Consider the following 18,898-nt stretch of genomic DNA (forward strand, 5'->3'; position numbering starts at 1 on the left):
CCTACTCCAGCCGGTTCAAGAGATACCAGACTTCAATACTGCCAAAGATGAGCAGTGTTTTGGGCAATGATCCAAGACAGGACGTGGTCTATGGCATCACTCTCCAGTGCTTCCCAGAACTCTCATATAATTTTCATTCAATGACTATAACTAGGAGGCATAATATTGAATAATACCACAATATAATAAGAATTTTTTTCAGAAATTAAATTATTTATTTTCTTTAGTGTACATAGGTTTTTTTTCCTTATTTTGAGGAGAACTTGATTTTCAATCTAAATATTAGCATGCTTTAGTGTTTTCATTGTGAAAAGTACAAAGAACCTCCCCAATATAATTCTGAAAATACCTAATTTAGTTTCATGACACATTTGGATGGAAAATAGAAGGTGAATAAGGGACATGGGGAGGAAAGTCAATGTCTGCTTCAGAGCTGTATATCTTTCTTACCTGGTGAGAGGAAAGCAATGAAGATGCATGCTGAGCAACTGGTAAAAGTTGAGAATTCTGAAAGGATAAAAGGAACTAAATTGAAGCTGGCAACCATGTAATTGCTGGGAAGGGAAATGACCATGATTTTTATTGGCCTGGAGATTCTGTAGGTGAAGATATTATTGTGGCAAGTGAATCTTAATGTATTAAAAAATGAATGAGAAAAGAGTTTGTGCCAAGTGAACTTTCTTAGCCTTTGTTTAATTCTTTAAAAAATTGCTCACAGAAAATATTCTATGCAAATCACACCTCTTAAAACAGAAAGGAATGTATATATTATTTATATCTTCTTCTTTGTAGGACCAGAAGAGCTATTCCTGTGTTCAAAATCAGAAGGCATTTTAAAAAAAAATAAATAATAAAAGAATTTAAAAGAAATATTAAAGCATGTTATACAAGTGAGACTTCTTGTATCTACTTAAAAGTCCTAAACCAGCCACCTATACTATCTGCATCCTTCAATTTTCTTGATATCTCTCTTTCAGTTTTTACTTTCAAATGTATTTAAATTTTTGAGTGCTTGCAATACGAATGTAAAGCTTTGAATATGAGAAAATGCTTTGAATAATGAGAAAAATAGCAAAATCAGTTTGTATTTAGCCTAAATGTATGCTTAGCAGAAGCAAAAATGCTGAAACATGCTTTCTTTTAAAACATAAGGAAATTTTCTGATATCTCATTTTAATATGCAAGGAATTAAATATTTACTGACAAAATTACATGAGTGATAAATGGAGATGGACATAGGAGAAAAAAAGTGTTTTCAGAAAAACTTTGAAAAATGTACTTTTTTCTCAATACTTTCACTGTAAAAGCAGATGATACTGATATTCTGGTTTATTCCAGGAGGTTCAAAGTATTCTTGAAACCAAAGGTGAAAGGCCATTACTCCCCTATTAGTACCACTCCCCTAAAGGTGGAAATTTTACTTCTTGTTTTCATTTTGTTGGGGAGAACAGATTGAATTTTTCTTCTATCATGTAGTTGAAAGGAAAAGTTGTCTTATTTGGTCATCCCATAGCCTGCCATGGTCATATCCTAAAATATTATGATTGAAGAAAGATGTTATCATTCAAAGCTATTATCAGCAAAAATAAGTGACTATCTGAGAATTAAAAATTTAAGAAAAGGAGAGCTTTTATTTTAATTAAATTATTTATTTAAAGGTCATTTTAATTCTTTGTGTATGTCAGAATTATATGTCAAGCAAGAACAGCAAAATATTTATGTTATAAATGAGACTGATTCTTCTTTTGGAAAACCACAGGTAACAAGATCTGAATTTATTAAAGACTGTTCAAAGGAGGCCTTTCTTATTAAGTAGCCACTGAGTTGTGTTTATCCTCCACCATTCTAAAAGTTCTTGAAGTGGTAACTTATTCAAAATTTCAGCACATCTACTGTGATACAGAAGTAAAGGGTTTGGTTTAGTAGCAAGAGTTTGATCAAAATATTAATTTAGTCATATTCTATTTTAGGGAAAATATTACATATAATTGTATAGTGAATTTCACTGGTACCTATTGTAGTACGCAGTACCCAGAAATGTACTTGAGAAATTTATTCTGACATAAATTTTGAAGTTAAAAAGAGGTTATAATTATATAGTGAAACATAAACATTTTCTTGTAAGGAAAATAAAAGCATAATTTTTCATGAGTTCAATGAGTAAAAATAATTTCATGAAAAATAGAAAAAGATGGCTTGTTTATCTCAAAGGAAACACAACATTTAACATTTACAGAGAAAGTCATGCTGTTTGAGAGTACATATAGTATTTTTAGAGATTGGAATGACATAGTGGGTGAGTTTACAGTGGGTTTGAGTAATTTCTGCAGTGTAAAAATATGAAACCTAATTCAATATACATATGTTCACTCATGATCTTTCAGTCCCCTAATGCTAAATGGCAAATATATTTTAATTAAAGCAGAATCTGACATAAATCCATGTTCTATAACTTGGGCATTAGCCTGTAATTCCACTCAGAATATTAATTATTTTATTAATAAATAAATGTCTAAAATTGTAGTTTAGTTTATACCAGTAGATGCTAGCTCAAGCTTATACTGATTTCCTTCCTTAACTGATTTGATTTCATAACAGAGATCCCTTCCTTCTATATCCACACATGAAAATAGCTTAGCATAGCACCACTGTTGAGACAGTAAGTGACAAATTGGAGTGGTTCTGAACTGAAATTTATTATTGATTATTACTAAGTGAATTCTCAAATTTTATATTTAAAAATTACATATCCAAGATATTATTTATTTCATCTAAATTATTTGATCAAAACATTTCTGATGCAAGTATTTGAGATTTTAGTGGTAAGGGCTCATTTTCATTCTTATTTCATTTTCTATATCAAACTCATGATACAATATATTCCTTTTAAAAAGGCACATGAGGTAGTTAAGAGTATTTGAGAATTGGTTTTAATTTCCATAGGAGTCCTGAATTCAAACAGGAACATTGGTAGTATTGAGCTAGTGTGGCAAGATTCAGCTCATCTAAAAGGCATATATAATCTGTAAATTCCTAAAAGAGAGATAATGTATTTTACAAATAACTTTCATCTTGTTTCTGGAAACTTGGGAATTCCTTAAACTTCAGTTTTTCAGGAAAAAATGTCCTTAAAGGAGAAACATATTTCATACATCTTCATTTCTCTCTCCACATGTACAGGTAGATATTTATCAGAATATAGTCACTTTATATTTCTTGCTGTATTTTCTTTAACACTGCTACACTAATCCCTTAAGATTTTGCCTCTAATCCATACCTGAGAAATACTCACCTCTGTCCTTGGGAAGTCATCATTGATTAAAACAAACAGCAACCTTGTAATGTCTCTCTGTAGAATCATTACAGCAACTGTGTGAGGATTAAATAAGATGACAATAATAATTTAAGTATCATGTGTAGCTGCCTTAAAATAGTTATATCTAGCTCTTCCATCTAATTAAGGTTTGGAAAGAATCCTACCTTCCATTAATACTTACTGTGCACTTGCACTAAAAAAGAGATTAATTTAAACAGCAGTGAAATTTCTAAAAACATTCTGTGGAGAAATGCATGCACAAACTATATTAATTGAGCTCTAAATTAGTGATGCTAAACAACAAAAGCAAGGAAATGCACTGTGAAGCAGGAAATGTACCATATGTTATTGTATACCTGGGCACAATGGGGACGCTATCTTAATGGCTCTCTTAATGTTTCTGTTGTACCAGATATTGGTGGACATATGGTATGCTGCCTTTTTATGTGTTTGTGTCTTTCCACGATTTTGTTAGCTGACTTTGATAGCATTTTCTATTTATCTTCTATTAGGAAAAGGGCTTTAAAATATTTTGCTCATTTATCTGGACTTTGAAACCCATGCACTTTATTTTGTTTATTAATTTATGCTCCATTTTAAAATTTTCTTCAAGAGCAGTTGCTTATTACTTTTATTTTTAAGCTTTCCATAGTCTTAGTCCCTCTCAGGCTGTAATTTAGAGTACAGCTGAGTAGCCCTTCCACATGCAGATGGGTTTTGACTCACTGTCAGTGCTGGCCAAACAGATGGCTAAAGCAATAGCAACAGCTGCAGAGCTCACCAGGCTCTGCACAACCAGGATGGTACAACCATGGAATCATAGAATTATAGAATCCTTTAGGTTGGAAAAGACCTCCAAGATCATTAGGTTCGCCAGTTAACCCAGCGCCACTAAACCATGTCCCTGAGCATCATATGTACACATCTTTTGAATACCTCCAGGGATGATGACATAACCACATCCCTGGGCAGATGGTTTCAGTGCTTGACAGCCCTCTGAGTGAAGAAAATTCTTCCTGTATCCTGGCCCCAAGGAACCTCAACCAGCTCTAGCTGGCAGCAAAGTTTCCCGTTTCACTTGGCTCCTAGTACCCTTACAGATGAGGAACAAAATAGAACAACTTCTTGCAACATCATTTCCTGGATACCACGTGCTCTCACATGGTTGGCAGATGCAGAATACCAAAGGGAAAGGTTTCCTTAATTTTTTATGGCCCAGTCTTCATAAATGTTCACTTTTAAATAGGTTGTTCATTGCTTCTATCACATGGAATACACACATCGAAGTTACAGAAGTAAGCAGAAGAAATATATCATGTAGTAGAGAAGAACAACTGGGCCAAATCCTTTTGACAAACATGTGCCTTACTCCAGTTATACACTGGCAAAAAGTTCTCTCCATTAAAGCAGTGGTCGCAGGGCTTCTTACTGGAGGTGTTTGAAGACTGTTTAAACCAGTGTGGAAATAGAAGGACATTGTTGTACATAGGCTGGTCAATAGACACTCTTTAAAGACATTACATATCAGGGCTAGTTTTTAAATAAGATTTAGTAATTTCTGGCAAGTGTGAGTACTTTTGTCCAAACAGTCAAAGCTTACCGTTCTAATATTCATACAGCAGTTTTGGTAGCAACTCATTATATGTGTAGCTGCATCAGTTTAAATATGAAATAGAAGGCATAATGAAAGTCTTCTAGTATTTTACAGATGTCAATAACCTTACATGATATCTAGCAATGCCAGACTAATTCTTTCTGAAATGTTTAAACAAGAAATATTAAAAAACCAAATTATTTTATTTGTCCTGAAAATTTACCATGTGTATTCCCAGGAAATCAAGAATTTAAGTCCATAGCCATCAGTTACACCTAATATTTTTTCATATATTTTAGTCTATTTTCTTTAAATTTAATTTAAAACTTTTTCAGTTGTTAGTTTTAGTAATTCTATTTTTAGTTTATATTAATATATCTTTGATTAGAAAATGAATGGGAAAGGATAGAACTATGAGTAATTTTGCACAAGTATTTTAATAAGGAGTTGTTCATAGAACTTACCTAGATTTTTTTATAAGGCAAAGTCATTATTGGAAATCATTAAATTAAGGTAATTAAAAAGGAAACAGCCATCTCTTTCAAAAGGATTCCAGTAAAATTCAGTAACAGCAACCAAGCTGCTGCATAGCCTAGTCTTGTGTACACAGCAGGGTGAAGAACTTGCCAGCTTATTGATTCTTACTGATGTAGGGCTTGGCAATCAGTCTGTATCTGGAATAATTAGTGGGGATGTTAATCAGAAGGCAGGAGCATCATGGGGTCCCTGACGCTATAAACAATTACACTGCTCTGCTAGCTCAAAGGCTTTTACACTTTGGCAGCTTAAATGCTTTTGACAAGTGACGCTGTTTTTTTCTAAGGACATTGTTGTTTTACGAATAGTAGGCAGGTTAGAATAGATGTGTGTGCACAGTGGCATAACTGAACTGCCCACCTTGCCAGGGAATGGATTAACAAGTGGATTACAATTGCAAAGAAGTAACTGGGTTCCATCACTGTGGTACAAAGTCTCTACATTTTGATAGAGTTTCAGGTTCCTTGACGTTTTATTGACTTTGTTCACAAGACTATTGGGGTCTCAGAATCAGGAGTAAACCAATGTGTTTGCGAATTCCCTTTCCTGAAAACCTATTCTGGACACACAAAGAGGACAAGAAGCACAGTAATTGCACCATGGCTTTTGGTAGGATTTGAATGAAAGTGCAAAGATTATATGAATGGAATTGGAGATGTATGTCCCTAAGCTTAAAGCATAATAAATTAATCACGGATGAGATGAAAACAAGTAACATACAGACACAGTATAGATCTGACATGATTTCCTAACTCTTACATATAGTCTTCTTGAGTCAGTTTGTAGTGTAGCTACTTTGGGAGCACTTTAAGATCCTAAATTTTGATAAATCTCTGTTGTTCTGTGCAAGTCTGTTAACTTTGCTCTGTGTTCTCCGGAGTGTAATAGCCAGTTTCTGGCATGCCGGTTGAGTGGATGCTCTTGATCTGCTGCACATTGTTTTTAGGAATGTGATTTATCAACTCAAAAATTATAAAAACATATATACTTTTAGCATAGTCATGGTTCAATGGCAATATTTATAGTGCTTTTAGTATCTGCTTATTGTTATTAATTTTATATGAAGGTGTTATGCCAAACTAGTGGCTAGAATTCTGTCAAATGAGGAGTTTGAGACCTCTTTTGACCTTTTAAACTGTTCCCCACTTTCCCTTCTTGCCATAAAAAGACTCTTGTGTTGAAACTATGTACTTTAAATGGATCTTGAATAGCAGTAGGACTGAAGTTCCGAACTGCCAATCAGTAAATAATGGTTCCTAGTCATCAAAAGTGTAGCTTGCTTCTTACTGTAAAAGACAATTCCAAGTAATTGCTCTGAAACCTTACACTTTTTCATTTCTTATTAAGGAATCAGCTGAAAAAGTATCCAACGTGTACAATACAGAATTATTTTTTCATCTAAATTCTAATGTCCCCTATTGAAATCTTTTTTCTTAGAAGAAATTCGATCTGCAAATATTTAAACTTGAACTGACTTTTCTGTTTCATGTTGTGTTCACACTTTTTTTTAAAATTCCATTTCAGGGTAAAGAGGTGGAAGAAAGTGAACACGGGATTTGGGACCAGACAAAGTTCCTTGTTTGTTGTTGGAGATTCTACCACGACAGTGAGTGAAGATATGGGAGATCACCAAAAAGCCCTGCAGCAACAAGGCTAACAGCAAAGAGGAGAAGCAAACTTTGTTCATAAAAACACACAAGAAAATTTCATTGAAGGTCATGTCAGATAGACACAGGAATACTGTATGCATTGTTTCTGTGTATTCCTGATTTTTATAAGAACCAAGGAAAATATGTTAGAGTCAGGGTGCACCTATTTAGAAGTTATGTTGGCTATTGTCATTCCTTTCCAGTTGTTCTAAATGTTCTCTTCTAAAGCCAAAGGTGGACTTTAATTAAATTGTCCCATATTTTACCTTGGGAAAAAGGACATTAGAATGTGCATGGTATATGACTGAGGTTCACACTCTGCCCTGGGAAAGTATTGAATCTGAAATGGAAGTCAGTGGTTTGTTTCTTGTTTTGCTGGTGTGTTTTATTTTCAGTAAAGTTCAGTAAAAGTGGTGAAAAAAATATCTGTATCACAGGACCCCCTGTTCTACCAGGGTGACAGGTGTATTACATTTTCTTTCATTAAAAAAAAAAAAAAAGATGAAGAATTTTTTTAAAAAAAAAACCCAAATAGTATCACATACACATTTAGATCAAAGAAATATCCTTTTCTTATGTGCTTCTTATACTCATCATATAATTAAAATAATGTATCTCACATTTACCTTATTGTCTACATATCAAATTTTTATTTAAATTTTACTTTACTAATTGTCCAGGTAAAAAATTGCAAATGTCATGTAGGAAATAAATATGTTAAGATAAACTGGAAAAGGAGATTTTGAGAACTTTAGAAAATTCACGACTTATAAAAATGTCAGTAACTTTCAACCATCAAGTGAGATATAAATTATAATTTTGTTTGCCATGTGCAATTGATAATGAGTATGTGCAGATTCTGTTTCAAAAGGATTGCTGTAATTGCTCAGCAATGTTTGTTTCATTCCTTATAGCCCTATAAATTGAACACTTACCTGAGGGCTCCAGTTGTATTTAAATCTATGTCCTTTCTAAGACAGAATTGTGAGATCTCTTGATTTCTTTTGCAACCTAGGACCATAAAAAAAGTGAAAAGTATAAAAGATTATTGATTACATTGGAATCACATTTTTCCCAGGAATTGTCTGAGCTGAAGACACTTGGAAGCTGGGAACAAAATGTTCTTCTGACCCTCTCTGAGCTTTGGGCTGCTGCTGGACATGGGGTGCTAGAGCAGAAGTATCTGTGCTTTGCCTACCTTTATACATTCTTAACCCTCTTTCGTGTTTGTAATGTTGAACTAATCCCAGACATTACCCCTCAGGACACACTAAGGGATTTACAGTGAGGGAATTCTGTCTTTGTTGCCAATAGATGATTCACAAATTCATCAACAAGGTACAGAGATACTCTGAGAGAATTTATTTTTAAACGGAGTTTCAACATGTAAAACTTACAATAATTGACAATAAGAATCATAATTCCTTTCTCTGTAATTCAAACTTCTTCCCTTTATTAGCTCACTGGTTCAAGGTTTTGTATTAGACAAAAGATCTCTGGTCTTGTTCCATGCATTGTGAAATGACACACTGACTTTCTCTAAAACTCTGCTTTTCTTATGCCAGCGTCTTCAAGACGCCACAGTGTGTGAAATGGCTGCATTGAAAATGTTGATGTGCACAATAGAAATGGAAAGTGCATAATCATTGATTTTCAAGTGCTGTAACAGCCAAATGTACTTCTATGGTTACACTGAAGCACTTGAAAATTTGGCAACACAACAGCTTACTGATAAAAGCTTGTATCATTCAGATAAGCTTTAGAGATAAAATCTTTCTCCTTTTTTTCCCTCTGACAAGCCAAAATGGTTGCAAATATAGTTCTTTTAGAGATAAAGCATGGTTTCAGCACTGGCCAAAATACCTATAAGATCCAGAGTATCTTTTCAGACCACACTAATAACTGTGGCTAAAAATCAAGTCAAATGATATTAAGAATTACTGGGGAAATTGGGATTCTGTCTTTCCTGTCTCTATTTCCAAATCTGTAGGAAAAACAAATAACATTTAATTGGTGCTGGAGAACATTTCTGTGCTAACTGCTTGGTAGTGTATCATGGATACTGAGGGAAATCAAATCAGAAGCTAGTTTCTGCTGCTCTAACTCTACTACAAACCGTTTCACATGTGACCACTGTATTATACTACCTAGCAGGTGGGATGCACCTGGCTGGTCTAAAAGTCATGGTGACAATAAAATGTCATGATGCTAGTTTTAAAATTTATATTTCAGAATGTCAGTACAGTATCCTTTCTCATGAGGAAATTTTAGTTTCTTTTGGGGTAGTTAATACCGACATTTTTCCCACACATATTTTTCTGATCACTTATTGATCATATTTTACCTTCAGGCACCTTCTGAACAGCAATTTTAAAGTTTTCTTTCTTGCCTCTTATAGATCACACATAATGCCTTAAATTTTCATAATTTCTCCCTTTTCCCTGAGACAGAGAAAACTCAGCTACTTCCATTATCTAAATAAAATATTTATTTCATCTTTACATACACAGAGAACTTCAGAGGCCTCTCTGAAGAAGTAAGCCCATAAATTAGTCACTTGAAAATGAGTCAAAATAAGATGATGCATCATTACCCTGGCTGCAGTTGAGAATGTTTGAGAATGCTAATTTACAACCTTTGCATAATAATACTGGAATGTTTCCTGATCTTAAATATTCACCTATGATATTTGCTATATACCAAGGTTTCCACTTATTCCTCTTCACAATTTATATGTGGGAAGTGAAGATACGCAGATTTGTGCAGAAATGATTTTCTCAAAGTCACCAAGCGTAATTATGGGAAAGCCAAGAAAATGAACCTTAAATCTGGTTGCAAACAATTGAGCTGGATTTCTTTATCTTTTGAGGTGAGTGGTGCCTAAAACAGTGGCTTGCCACTAGAAAAAATAGTCTTTCCTATTTTCCTTTTTAAGATAATAAATAGCATGAACCTTTTATGTGGATCAATTTTACAAACTGGTTGTAAACACAATGATAGAAAGACATGAAAATAATTTTCACAATGCTCAATTAAACCTTGTTTAATACCATAAATGTGCATTATTTAATATTGTTACGTGTGCAGAAGGATAGGAAAGAATGATTTACATGGTGTTTTGGTCCTGCCCTAGTTGACATGGAAACAGTGGGGAGTGCTGTGTTTGGAATAAAATAAACTAAAATAGCTCAACTGGAAGAGACCTACAATGACCATCTACTCCAACTGCCTGACCACTTCAGAGCTGACCAAAAGCTAAAGCATGTCATCAAGGGTATTTTCTAAATGCTTCTTAAACACTGACAGTCTCAAGGCATTGATCACCTCTCTAGGAAGTCTGTTCCAGTGTTTCACCACACTGCCAGTTTAAGAAATGCTTCCCAATATCCAGTCTAAACCTCCCTTGGCACAGCTTTGAATCACTGTTATGCATGCTGTCACAGAACACTGGGAAGAAGGGTTCAGCACTTTCCTCTCCACTTTTCCTCCTCAGGAAGCTGCAGAGAACAATGAGGCTGCCCCTCAACCTCTTTTTCTCCAAACTAGACAAACCTCAAATCCCTAGTTGCTCCTCCAAGGACATTCCCTCCAGCCTTTTCACCTGTTTTTTCATCCTTCTCTGGATTCATTCAAGGACGTTTATATGAACAGAGGAGGACAATCACTTCATTTGACTGGCTGATTACACTGTTTCAGGCATCCCAGGATGGGATTTGGCCTCAGGACTTCCAGGGCACTCTGCTGACTCACACTGAGCCTGCTGCAGACCAGCACCTCCAGCTTCCTTTCTTCAAGACTGCTCTCCAGCAATTCCTCTCCCAGTTTATTACTGTCCCCAAAATTATTCCAACCTAGGAGCAGAAAACATGGTTTTTGTTCTTGTTAAATTTCACCCTATTAATCATTACCTAATGTTCCAATCTATCCCTCGACAAGGTATCCTATGCCTCAAAAGAGTCAACAGCAGCTCCCAGCTTGGTATCTTTAGCAAACCTGCTAATAGTGTATTCAGCTCCTGCATCCAGAGAGTTACTAAATATATTGATGTATTATTGATAAATATATTGAACAGAACTGGCCCTAAAATGGAACCCTGAGGAACACTACTGATGGTCAGTTGCCAGACAGATGTAGCCTCATTCAGTACAACCCTTTAAGTCCTTCACCCAGCAGACCCTAAAAACACTCATCCCACAGTTGGACAACCCATCCAGAAGGATACTGTGAGGCACAGTATCAACAAATACTTAGTAAAACCGAGAAAAACTACTTCTACCACCTTCCCTCCACACACAGGCAGACAGCTTTATTGTAGGAAGCTATCAAATTAGTTGCACAGGACTTTCTCCCTCTAGAGTACGTTGAAACACATTTCAAGATACATGCCAAAATAGTGTGCACTTACTCCACTGTTTATTTGATTAACAGTAGAGGATAACTTGGGTGGGCCTGTGACCAGTCCAGAGCTATTTCTTCATTAGGGTGGGAGCTATCAGGGTTTCATTAAGAACTGGTGACTTTTTCCTGCTGAAATCTCTACCCTTGTATTACCCAATCCACCTGTCTCCATGCCTTTTGCAGTTGAAAGTTTTTCTCAGAATAACCTATTTTCCCCACTTTAAAGGGAAATAAACCTTAAATGCTGTATTTGAAATATCCCAGTAAGCAATTATTTCTCAGAAACCATGAAGATACTTGGATACCTTCTGCCGTTACAGACCTTTTATCACATGACTTCAGGAAGAAGACAAGGAATTTTAATCAATTGAAATAAAACATGTCTATTCATAATTTTGTACATTCTAAATCAAAATCACCTAAAGTCCAACACCAATTTCAAAGGCTATTCTAAATGTATTCAACAAATATAACTATGTAAGACTGCAAATGTGATTCAATTGCCTCCTTTAATCATGGATAGAATATTTTCCAGGTAATGCCATTTCAGGAATCTATTGATCATAATTAGAAAAGGGTAATGAATGACTGCTTATGCTAAGATTGGATAAAATATTTCTCAAAGCTATTAACATTTGAAAGGAAAAGAATGTAGATAAGAACAGGACAAACAAAACCCTATTATTTACCATTTAAGATTTGGGGTTTATCTTTGTAAGAGAGTTAAAAGTGAAATTTTAGCATACCATCAATCAGTGAACACATCAGAAGATAAAAGTGGATTTACTAATCATCTTAACAAAATGCCATGGTGTACATACAATAGACTCTATTTCTGTTAACAAATTAATGTCTTTCTTCCAGTCAGTTAATCAATAAAAATACAAATGTATTTAAAAGCTGGCATTTTACGCAGCTTCTCATTACACATTGCACGATTTTATTGAAATCCACAAATAGAATATAAGAAACACAGTTTTGGGAGTTTTGAAATGGCAACATATTTCTGGAAACTCTTAGTTGCTTCTTAATGTCCTGTGGTCATTGACTAGAGCTCAATGAAATCAAGCACCTACCTCTCTCTTAGAAAAAAAAAGAAAACAAAAAGACCCCTCTATGGAGTAGGCAGTGAAATGGTAATTTTCTAAGAAAACAATTCAGAATAAGGAAAAATATTAAGCTTTTAGGTGTTTGAACTTAGAGGCAAAAAAAAAAGGAAACTATTTTAATGTACTTTTATGTATCTTAGACATGTATTTTGGAAAATCCCCCTTTACAAGCAACAAAGAAATTAATCAATTTTTTTTTTTACTTAGAATATAAACATATAATTAATTTCATAATTTCTTCTTCCCTTACTGTGTACTAATTCTGCACCATTATTCCTATCATATATTGTCAGGTGTCTTGTTAAAAATTGTGTTGAGAAATAGGAAGTTGAAATGCTTTTATTACATCTAAAGGAAAAATAATTCGTTTTCCAAATTAAATACCCTATGAAAGCTTGCAGGTAATTACATATAAATAATCATCAATCATATTCTCTTTTTGCAATGTTGAATGTTATCCATGGCTGGCTGCCAGGTGCCCATTGAGATGTTCCTCCATAGGACAGAGAGAGAAAATACGATTAAAGAACTTTAGAATCCAGCTAAGAACATGGTGATTTCTTACAAGTTAGTTTCATGGGCAAAAGAGATTTGACTTGGGGAGTTCAGATTATTGCTAATTATTAACAGCATAAGAGGATGGGAAATAAAAAACTAAACCAAAAGCACTTTCCCTTTCCTCTTCTTCCCAGGTTAAGCTTCAGTCTTTCACTCCCAGCTTCTATCCGTCTTTTCCTCAAGTGTCACAGGAGGGTGGAGAATGGGGTGTGTATAACACATAGCCCATAACAGCTCCTCCCTGCCACTCCTTCCTTCTCATACTGTTCCCCTGCTGCAACACACAGTCCTTCACGACCAGTGAGACTCCTTTCCACGGGACACAGTCCTTCAGGAACAGACTGTTCCAGCATGAATTCTGAGCTGCAGCTCCTGCATGGTTTCTCCACGTGTCACACCTTCCTCCTGACACCCACCTGCTTCACTATGGGGTCCTTCATGGACTGCATGTAGACCTCAGCTCCACCATGGAGCTCCATGGGCTGCAGGAGGACAGCCTGCCTCACCACACTTCTCTTCAAGGGGCTAAAGGGGAACTTCTCTTCTAGTGCTCAGTGCACCTTCTCCTTTCCTTCTTCTGTGACATTGATGTCTCCAGAGCTGTTTATTTCACTTTTTCTCATTCTTCTTTGTCACAGCTTCTGAGCAGCATTTTTACCCATCCTTAAGTATATCAGTGAGGAGCTAGCAGCTGGTGGGCACAGTTTTGACAATGGCAGGATCTCTTAGGAGCTGTCTGCAGCCAGCTTTGTCTGACATGGGATCAGTTTCTGTTATCTTCTCACGGAGGCCAGCTCTATAGCCCCTTCCCTGTTACCAAAACATTGCCACAAAGCCCCAACAGAAGAGTCTTTATTCTAATAGTAAAACACTTCCTTCTGAAGTAACAAGAACAATGTAAAGAGAATATCTTAGAGTAAATTTATGCCTTTGTCTTATTTAAACAGATTTAATCTATCATTATTCTGTTGTTTTGATCTCTTATAAACAAGTGTAACAGGATACATGATTATTCAATACAAACCTGGCTATGCAGAAGTATAGTGAACTGTTCCAAAAAGTTAGAGTTTGATATTCTTCTCTTTGTTAATGAGTTGTTTCCAATACTGCCATTCATTACACTAAATAGCAATGTAAAAGAAAGAGTACAAGAATGACACAATTTGATTAATAACCATTAGAAATTTTACCTTGTTTATTGTTAGCAAAGTAAAATATTTTTAAAAAAAACATCCCTTGTGTTTCTGTTCTGTTAATAAAAATACAACCACTCATAGAATCATTCATAGAATCATAGAGCAGTTTGGGTTGGAAGGCACCTTAAAAATCACCTGGTTACAACCCCCTGACATTGCCTGCCATTCTTTACACTAGACCAGGGTGCTCAAAACCCCATCCAACCTGGCCTTGAACATTTCCAGAGATGGGGCATCCAAAACTCCTCTGGACAACCAGTACCTTGCCAACAAGAAACTTCTTTTTAATATCCAGTCTAAGTCTAATTTCAGTCTTAAGCCCATTACCCCTGTTCTATCATCACGTGCCTTTGCAAACCATCCTTCTTCAGATTTCATCTAGGCTCCCCTCATGTCCTGAAAGGCCACAATAAGGTCACACCAGAGCCTCTTCTCCAGACCAAAGAATCCCAGTTCTAGCCATCTTTGTGAGTTTTGAGTTACCATATATAGGTGTATGGAAAGGTTGCATCATAGAATCACAGAATTACAGAATATGTGCGAAGAAGCACCTGCTTATACACATATCCCTGGTCAAAAAAGGAACACCACAAGTTATGGGACAGATGGCATCCCTGACCACCAATAACCACTGAATGTCCTGCAAATATTCTTTTGTGCATACCTGGAACTGTAGATAAGTTAAAGGGGTACTATTGTCCAGATGTTGCCTCAGACCTAGGGATAGTTTAACATAGCTGGAGGAGAGTGTATCAATGAAAATGAACACAAAGAATGTGGAATTTATGGGTCACAAGTAAAGCCAGATCATCAGCTGTGCTGAAGTCAGGTTTGACTGGCCACAATCTAATTCTGACAGGGGCAGACTGCGACCCAGACCAATGACCCAAGAAACCACTGACTCAAAAGATGAGAAAGACTGAGCAGGTGGAGTTATTTGCATTAGAGAATGGTGTAACCAATGAACATCAATTCCTTTGTTTGTTAAAATGTATAAAGAATGAAAAGTTTTGAATGACCTCAGGACCCTCACCACCAAGAAGCCCAGGGTGAAGAAGGAGCAACAGCATATCACCAAATCCACAGTGGTGACTGTCTTCTGCTTGATCTCCCTCTTTGCTCTCTTTTCTATTTCTTTCAATCTCTCTACATCACATTCACTGTTAAATAAAATCCATATTATTGACTTTGGCATATGGTCTCCTTTGCACCTCAATTCAGGCAAAGGCATCTCAGTAGTCAAATCTTAGCTGTGTTTTTAATAGACATGCTTTTTTTGCACATTCTGGGTTAAATTTAAACAAAATGTTCAGATGTTTTGGAAAATGAAGGAGTGTTTTTGGAATATAACCAGGACTTCGATGAGAATGAGGACTAGACATACAACTTGTCAGATTCAAGATAGCTTGGAGCTAAAAATCACCATGTTCTTCAATGATAATGGAGTAAACATTACACTTTTATTAATTCAACTCATTAAAATTCTCACAGTTTGCATCAATCTGCATTCCAGCCTACATGAGAGGGAAAAGAGAAAATATTATCTATGTGTTTGATGAGAGTCTTTTAATGGATTCAGGGAAAGAGGCAACCTTATAAGCTGGATGGATATTGGAAGTCTATTTAAGATTTGGTTTAAAGTATCTTTCATTAAGAAATATAAACAGAAACTATAAATGTGACTGCTCTGTAATTATTTATCTATGAAAATACTACTCATAGAACTGAAAATATATTCTTAAACAGACTTAATTTTCATAGTCTTTTTAAATAGAATATCACCCAACATTTTTCAGGGAAAAAAACACAAAGATTCTTGGGTACAACACTGGCACAAAAGTAATAATAAAGATATATTTTATTTATGAATTTTCTTTCCGTTCTTTCATTTGTTCACATTTTTTTCATATATACAGAAGCATCACATTTCAGCTCTGCCAACCCTGTCAGCAAGATGTAGCTTAATCCTTCAAAGCTTGGCATTGTAGTTTTCCTTTGTGTCCACACAGGTAATAGAAAAGACAGATTCAGTTTTCCATGTATTTTTTTCTTAGAAGCTTGAAAATTTTCTGTCTCTTTATTGTATTACCAAGCATTTCTTTACAAACTGATCTGAGTCACGCAGAAACTATTTCTTTTTGTTTTTAAAGTCATCAGTTCAGGACAGTAGATAAAAAAAAGATCAACTCCTGGCTAAGTCAGTTACATTTTCTTATATATCTACAAGAATTAATTTCTAAACATGAGCGTTGCATAAGGGTCACATGAAAAGAGCTGACTAAAGACTGTTATCACTACTTAGTGAAAAAAAGCTTTTACTGTTACTGGTATCCCCCTCTTGAAGCTGATCCTAAAGGGAAAAAAAATTGCTTCATTTTACTTTAGAACTAATGCACAGTATAACTCAAAGTCCTCCTTAATTGCCATTTCTTCAGGCTTGGCTTCCCATAATAAAACATTTCACCCATAGTAAAAGATATATTTGGCTGCTGAAGTTAACCATTTTCCTTAGATGGTGCCCTGTGGGAGAGACGAGGCAAGGAAAGACTTATTTTTTTACTCTTAACTAATTTTCACACAGTAAAAAGTAAAAAAAAAATAGTCTTTTCTTGTTAAATATTTTTATTTTTACAGCACAATTTTTTTAAGCACTGTTTAATTGGTACCTTTGTTTGATTTGGCCAAAAGTATATTGATCCTATAATATTTTCAAAGGATAGATTTTTCTCAAGGTTAGTTTCCAATTTAGGTCTTGATGTAGCAACCACCTCAGCTATTAGTTTAAGCATATCAAACTAATACAGTGTATTGATTTGGTGGGCGTATAATGTATGTACAGCATGATCATACATTAGGAAAGCTTTTGTGCACTTAAAAAAAATCAAACCAGAACAATTGAGGAGTTTTAATATGAAAATATTCTGCTAATTTCACTTTTTATTCAAGCTAAAGGTATAATACAAAGGTTTTGTGACCAGGAGAAACTGATATGACAGATTTTTTGCTGAATGGGAATATCACAGAGTGTTGTTCACTGTTTTGCCTTCTTAAGATAGAAGTTCCATATTCTCTGTTCTAAACTTTTAGATTTAGGACTATTATTTTCTAAACTTATCACTGCAAGTTATACTTGTAATACATTTACATTGAATTTTAGAAGCAAGTGTTGTTTCATGCAAGTAGAAAAGATCGTAAGAAAGTGATACAGGAATGCAAACTTCTTCCTATGCATATCAAAGCCACCTGACCAAAGGCATGACATTAGCATGGAGGGCAAGCACTGAAGACAGAAAAAATCTGGAAACTCATGGGTCAAAGGACTGCAGCAGTCCAGGCCAGAGGAATGGGATTTCATTGTAGTGAGGAAGAAAGAATTAAAGGCTTGCTAGAGCCACAAATATATTTGAAATGTACATCATCTCCAGCAGCCAGCATGTCCCATTCAATCCCATACTGAATGCTTTTAGCATAATTTAAGGCAAGAGGTTTGATGAACCGCATAAGGATAGTTGAATGCATCTGAACTTAAATGTAAAAAAATATACCTGTTATCTTCACAAAACTCATGTCTGCCTCTGTTCTTACTCATACAAGGATTCCATCCATGAGAAATGTAGAAAAAAGCTTTTAGAACAGTGTGTGTGAGAATGCGTTTGCGTGCATATAGAAGCACATCACTTAAAAGACAAGTTTTTTCCTTACCCAAAGCTCATCTTTAGGCTCAACATCGGTTAGCAAAACAGTATTCAACTACTATAGACTGAGTTACAAAGTCTTCAGCACAATTTTCAAAAGATATTCAAGTATACAGAAAGCTATCAGAAGGTTTCAGAAGTACTTTGCTGTAAGTAGAAGAAGCAATAATGAGAGGCACTGGAAGATACATAATGAAGCTACATAGAATTCTGGTTATTCAGAAGAATAGAATTCAAATTTGGACACGTGCATTCAAGGGCTACTGAGATGGGTATAAACTAGAATGTGGGTATATTTGACTAGAAGAACTGTCTCCTTTTATTTTATTTTGGAAAGCTGAGGAGGACTAAAAAATACACTAGATGTGGGCAAAAGCAACAATATAGGCCATGCAGGAATGACAGCATCATGCTATTAGACCATCAATTGACTATGAAAGATTTGTCTTCACAAGTATCTGCCCTTTCTTGTGGGGTCATGGTAAGTTACAAGGTGAGTGAGGCAATGATTTCATAAAATTAAAAAAAAAAATTTGGTCGAAATGTAAGTATTATGTATTACATAATTAGTGTTAGAATTGGGATGAAAATGTGGACTGCAAGACCTTCTGGAGTCTAATGTGAGCGCTTAGTCTGATGTATTAGGAAAGATAGGAAGTGATTGAATGACTGCAGTAATCCATCAAGCCAGCTACATGCTGTAACACTGTTTTCCTGCCACAATAATGTAATGCAAGCATTGATCATTCTGTTCCAATATTCCTGTTCTCCAAGATATTTAAGAAATATTATAGCATAATATAATAAGAAATATTATAGAAATAATGATAATATTAAATTATATAC

At 35.2% G+C, this 18,898-nt stretch overlaps 1 protein-coding gene across 2 annotated transcripts in view; it reads left to right on the plus strand.

Moving 5' to 3' along the window:
- The window catches only part of CCDC102B (coiled-coil domain containing 102B), a 136,990-nt gene extending 127,683 nt beyond the window's left edge, over positions 1-9,307 (plus strand). For both annotated transcript variants that reach the window (XM_088066168.1, XM_014258249.2), the window contains one exon: positions 6,972-9,307. In XM_088066168.1, coding sequence (XP_087922294.1) covers positions 6,972-7,061 — 90 coding nt within the window. In that variant the 3' untranslated portion in view covers positions 7,062-9,307. The remainder of the gene's footprint in view (positions 1-6,971) is intronic.
- The last annotated feature ends 9,591 nt before the right edge of the window (positions 9,308-18,898 follow it).

This window comes from Pseudopodoces humilis, chromosome 1 (genome assembly GCF_049639895.1).
Source record: "Pseudopodoces humilis isolate 2021_Gansu_Grassland_sample_001 chromosome 1, ASM4963989v1, whole genome shotgun sequence".
NCBI classification, from domain to species: Eukaryota; Metazoa; Chordata; class Aves; order Passeriformes; family Paridae; genus Pseudopodoces; species Pseudopodoces humilis.